General features: G+C 40.8%; 1 protein-coding gene across 2 annotated transcripts in view; it reads left to right on the forward strand.

The window, feature by feature from the left end:
* The window catches only part of LOC106578541 (partitioning defective 3 homolog), a 568,924-nt gene extending 563,499 nt beyond the window's left edge, over positions 1–5,425 (forward strand). For both annotated transcript variants that reach the window (XM_014157480.3, XM_014157481.3), the window contains one exon: positions 2,020–5,425. In XM_014157480.3, the coding sequence (XP_014012955.1) occupies positions 2,020–2,482 (463 nt within the window). In that variant the 3' untranslated portion in view covers positions 2,483–5,425. The remainder of the gene's footprint in view (positions 1–2,019) is intronic.
* Positions 5,426–5,634: the final 209 nt, after the last annotated feature.

A 5,634-nucleotide genomic window follows, 5' to 3' on the forward strand; every position in this document is an offset into this window, starting at 1 on the left:
TGTGTGAAAGCTGCAGTTTTGTGTGGAGGTTTGTGTGTGTTTACATCCGTGGGAATAATAGTGCCGCTGTTGTTAACAACCCTCCATTTGTTCCCCGTCACTCTCTGTTTCTTTATGCATCCCGTCTTTGTCTCCATGTATCCTGTCTTTATGTCTTCATGTATCTTGTCTTTGTCTTCATGTATCCTGTCTTTATGTCTTCATGTATCTTGTCTTTGTCTTCATCTATCCTGTCTTTATGTCTTCATGTATCTTGTCTTTGTCTTCATGTATCCTGTCTTTGTCTTCATATATTCTGTATTTATGTCTTCATGTATTCTGTCTTCATGTATTCTGTCTATGTCTTCATGTGTCCTGTCTTTATGTATTCATGTATCCTGTCTTCATGTATTCTGTCTTTGTCTTCATGTATCCTGTCTTTATGTCTTCATGTATTCTGTCTTCATGTATTCTGTCTATGTCTTCATGTGTCCTGTCTTCATGTCTTCATGTATCCTGTCTTCATGTCTTCATGTATTCTGTCTTTGTCTTCATGTATCCTGTATTTATGTCTTCACGTATCCTGTCTTTATCTTCATGTATCTTGTCTTTATGTCTTCATGTATCCTGTCTTCATGTCTTTATGTCTTCATGTATCCTGTCTTTGTCTTCATGTATTTTGTCTTTATGTCTTCATGTATTCTGTCTTTGTCTTCATGTATCCTGTATTTATGTCTTCACGTATCCTGTCTTTATCTTCATGTATCTTGTCTTTATGTCTTCATGTATCCTGTCTTCATGTCTTTATGTCTTCATGTATCCTGTCTTTGTCTTCATGTATTTTGTCTTTATGTCTTCATGTATTCTGTCTTTGTCTTCATGTATCCTGTATTTATGTCTTCACGTATCCTGTCTTTATCTTCATGTATTTTGTCTTTATGTCTTCATGTATCCTGTCTTCATGTCTTTATGTCTTCATGTATTCTGTCTTTATGTCTTCATGTATCCTGTCTTCATGTCTTTATGTCTTCATGTATTCTGTCTTTATGTCTTCATGTATCCTGTCTTCATGTCTTTATGTCTTCATGTATCCTGTCTTCATGTCTTTATGTCTTCATGTATCCTGTCTTCATGTCTTTATGTCTTCATGTATTCTGTCTTTATGTCTTCATGTCTTTATGTCTTCATGTATTCTGTCTTCATGTCTTTATGTCTTCATGTATTCTGTCTTTATGTCTTCATGTCTTTATGTCTTCATGTATTCTGTCTTCATGTCTTTATGTCTTCATGTATTCTGTCTTTATGTCTTCATGTCTTTATGTCTTCATGTATTCTGTCTTCATGTCTTTATGTCTTCATGTATTCTGTCTTTATGTCTTCATGTCTTTATGTCTTCATGTATTCTGTCTTTGTCTTCATGTATTCTGTCTTCATGTCTTTATGTCTTCATGTATTCTGTCTTCATGTCTTTATGTCTTCATGTATTCTGTCTTTATGTCTTCATGTATTCTGTCTTTATGTCTTCATGTATTCTGTCTTTATGTCTTCATGTATTCTGTCTTTATGTCTTCATGTATTCTGTCTTCATGTCTTTATGTCTTCATGTATTCTGTCTTTATGTCTTCATGTATTCTGTCTTTATGTCTTCATGTATTCTGTCTTTATGTCTTCATGTATTCTGTCTTCATGTCTTTATGTCTTCATGTATTCTGTCTTTATGTCTTCATGTATTCTGTCTTTATGTCTTCATGTATTCTGTCTTTGTCTTCATGTATTCTGTCTTCATGTCTTTATGTCTTCATGTATCCTGTCTTTATGTCTTCATGTTTTCTGTCTTTATGTCTTCATGTATCCTGATTCAATGTCATCATAGTTACAGAAAGAAGACCTTGGCAGATCTCCATCTCATTTTGCCTCATTTCTCCTTTTGTGTTTCTGGTGCATTACGCAACTACAAAAAAAATATCCTATACAACCATGTTGCAAAGATTGAAAATAAAAATGTAGCTCATGAAACTATGTTGTTCTTGTGTCCTCCAGGCAACCTCGTAAGACCCCCAGCACAGTGTCCCAGGAGTCGTGTGACAAAGCCTTCCCGCCGGGCGAGGTCTTCCAGACGGCTAAGGAGAACCCCCGCTACTCCAGCTACCAGGGCTCCAGGAATGGCTACCTGCACAGCGGGGCCAGTGGCTTCAACGCCCGCGTCCTGCTGGAGACCCAGGAGCTGCTGAGGCAGGAGCAGAGACGCAGGGAGCAGTCTGAGGCCAAGATGAGGCTTCCGCCGCCACAGGAGGGGGTCCCTGTCACCAACACCGGCTATGATGACATTCACCCAGCCCCGACTCCAACCCTTCCCCAGGATCCAGTCCTGACCCAGGCCCCGATCCCTGTCACAGCCACACCCAAGGGCCCGTACCGCCAGGATGTGCCCCCCTCTCCATCTCAGCTGGCCAGGCTCAACAGGCTGCAGGGCTCAGAGAAAGGACGTCCATTTTACTCCTGAGGGGCAAAGGAGGGATAAGAGGAACTGAAGGATGGAGGAGGGGTTGATGGTTATCACCAGCAATAATATAAGAGAGTCTGGATCTTTTTAAAGTCCGCTAGATATCTTTGAATGGTTTCAACACAGAGGTTTAATTAATTGTATTTCTATGTTGGTGTTTTTATAACAAACTTTACAGTCAGGATTCTATTCACCCCAATCACCAGTTGTCTGGTCTGTGTCTGCCATCGTGATCTTCCCACTTTAAGTGCCTTGTGGGAAGACTGTCCTGCCTTAAAGGTCGAATGCAGCCGTTTTAATCTCAATATCAAATCATTTATGGGTAACAATAAAGTACGTTACTGTGATTGTTTTAAATTAAAATGGTCAAAAAGAAACTAAAATAACTTCTTAGTAAAGAGCAATTTCTCAAACAAGAATTTTGATAGGGAGTGGTCTGAGTGTGGAGAGGAAAACAGAAAACTAGCTGTTATCGGCAGAGGAGTTTGGAACTCTTTCTTATTGGTCTATTAACTAATTTACCGCCTGGCGATGTCACCAGGCAGGTCAAAACTCCATCCCACTAAAGCAGGCTGAAATTTCAGCCGGTCTTTTCAAACAGTTCTTGCACTGAAAGGGCATTATCATAATTTTCACAATTTCACAGCATTATTCCAAAATAGTGTGTGAGCTTGTGTGGTTTACCACTTTGCTGTGTGAGCTTGTATGGCCTACCAAATCACGTTTTTGGCTGCACTGGGCCTTTAAGAGTCTAGTCCTCACCCTTCCTGTGGCTTGTGTATTTGGACACCTTCAACGTCCTGCATTGTATCTACAAAACATTCTGTCAATCAGCACCCCACAGTATTTTCACCCACATATCATGAGAAACTTCTGACGCAAGTGTATACTCCCAAGTATTTGTGTTTGACCTAGATTGTGTTTGGGTGTGTTTCTGTAGGGTTCTATATGCTGCTGTCAGCATGTGCTGACATAAAGAGCACTGGGTTAACCAGCATGTCCGAACTCTGGGGTAAGACAACCTTACAGTTCCCAGCTACACTACAGAGGAAAACCTCCCCCCCGGTCTATGACACCCTTCTTATTTAAACTCAGCCTCGTATGCTCTCTCTCTCTCTCTCTCTCTCTCTCTCTCTCTCTCTCTCTCTCTCTCTCCTCTCTCTCTCTCTCTCTCTCTCTCTCTCTCTCTCTCTCTAGCAAACACATTTTATCCTCTAGCCTTGTTTTTGTTCTCCTTTCTTTTGTAGTTCTCCTCCTCTCCTCCTCAACCAGAGGTAGACCTTTAGATCTCATTTCACTGTGGGGTTTCAGGCTGGGTTTCTGTATACGCACTTTTTGACATCTACTGATGTAAAAAGGGCTTTATAAATACATTTGTTTTGACTTGATTTGAACTCCTGTCGTCTGGGGGATTCATCAGTATAAACGAGGTCAGGGTTGGGTTATTAATTGATGTAGCTCATGAAACATGTATCTGTGTTGTGTCTGGGCGGCGCTAGTGAGGGGGTGGTGGTGGATGGGTTAGAGGTAGAGTGGGAGGGTTAGGGTGTGTGTGTGTGTGTGTGCCATGGTGTTTCTGCCTGACTGTTTGGCCGTTGCCTTGGCTGAGTCACTGTAACTAAAGCCAGTCTGTAACCAGTCTGTCCTGACCCATCCGACTGACTGCTGCTCCACATTTTTCATTAAGTTGGTTACCGGGAAACCACATACTGTTCACTACAACGTTCCTAAACAGCGTCACATACAGCCTCACAGCATGACTGTCTGTCTTTTCCGAGGCCCAGCTAAAAAAACAATCTCTGTTTCATTTCATTTCATTCTACTACCGTTTATAAGTAGTCAATACTGTCGTAATTCATGTTTTAACTACCATTGCCATATTTTTTTCTCATCTGTGTGTGGGTGAGAATGTGTGTGTGTGTGTGTTTGGTTGGGTGGGTTTGTGGGTGTGTGCGTATGGGTGTACTGTTAACAGTGCCTGTAATGTGATGCCTCCCATGTCTTTGAATATACCTTGGCAGAGGTTGAAACAATAGGTGTCAGTGAAACGGCAATAGGAGAGGAGTGAAGCGAATAAGACAAGTGGGAGGTGTGAACGAGGCAGTCTGTAAGGGTAGATTGACCCGACTGGTGATGTATTCTATTGCTTCCTCAGAAGTATTCCACTGAGCCGCTGGAACAGACCAGGGCTGGAGAAAAGGCACATTTGACATTTCCATACTTCCATATTCACGCTCTCTCTTTCGCAATTTTTGAATCGCTCCCTCTCTTGCTTTCTCTCTCTTTCGCTCTTCGTCTCTCTCTCTCTCTCTCTCTCTCTCTCTCTCTCTCTCTCTCTCTGTCTGTTTGCCTCTTTTCCTCTCTTTCACACTCTCTCACCATAGTTTTATATGCTTCTCAATAAGTGATATTGCCCTCCGTTCCAAACATATTGCTACCGTATTACTCCTTTCTCTGCTTTTTAATGTGGTTCTAAGTCTTTTCTGGGTTGTAAGGAGGAGGAGTCGGGGGAAGGGGGAGAATATTCTAACCAAACAGCTGGTTTTGGTGCTTGATGTTTCCACAGTGTTCCACACGTTAGACTTAGAAGTGGATCAAGTGCCTGCCATATCCAACAAGTCATATATTTTTTTTGTATAGCAAATATTACGTCATGCACATTTTCATTCATTTTTTTATTTTATGCGTTTAAGACCTTTGTTTGTGTCGTCTGTCTTATTGACACATTGATTGCATTGTTTTGCCTGCCACAAAGCTATTGTTTTAATCATGAGAGAAAAATAGTAATCCTACACGATGTATTTTTATGACTGTTCCTTGTCATCTTTTATAAACGGTAATTAGGTACTATCTATGGTGTTTTCCCAATGACTTATGTAATAAGAACAGTGTGATTGGTTTATAAGAATTGTACCTGGTGTATTAAAAACTCTATACAGCCTCTGTCTCTGTACTGTACATATCACATTTGACTAAATAAATAAATATGGAAGGCTGCTTCCTTCCTGGTTACAACTAACTAGAACTTTGTGGCACAAACTGAAACAAATGATTACGTCTCCAACAATGTCATTGTTGTAACAGATTCACAAAGTATCCCTTGTCTCTGAGTAGAACTTCATTGACTGATTTATGTGGTGAGGACGTTCCAA

The sequence above is a fragment of the Salmo salar genome, chromosome 19, assembly GCF_965601325.2.
Source record: "Salmo salar chromosome 19, fSalSal1, whole genome shotgun sequence".
Taxonomy (NCBI): Eukaryota; Metazoa; Chordata; class Actinopteri; order Salmoniformes; family Salmonidae; genus Salmo; species Salmo salar.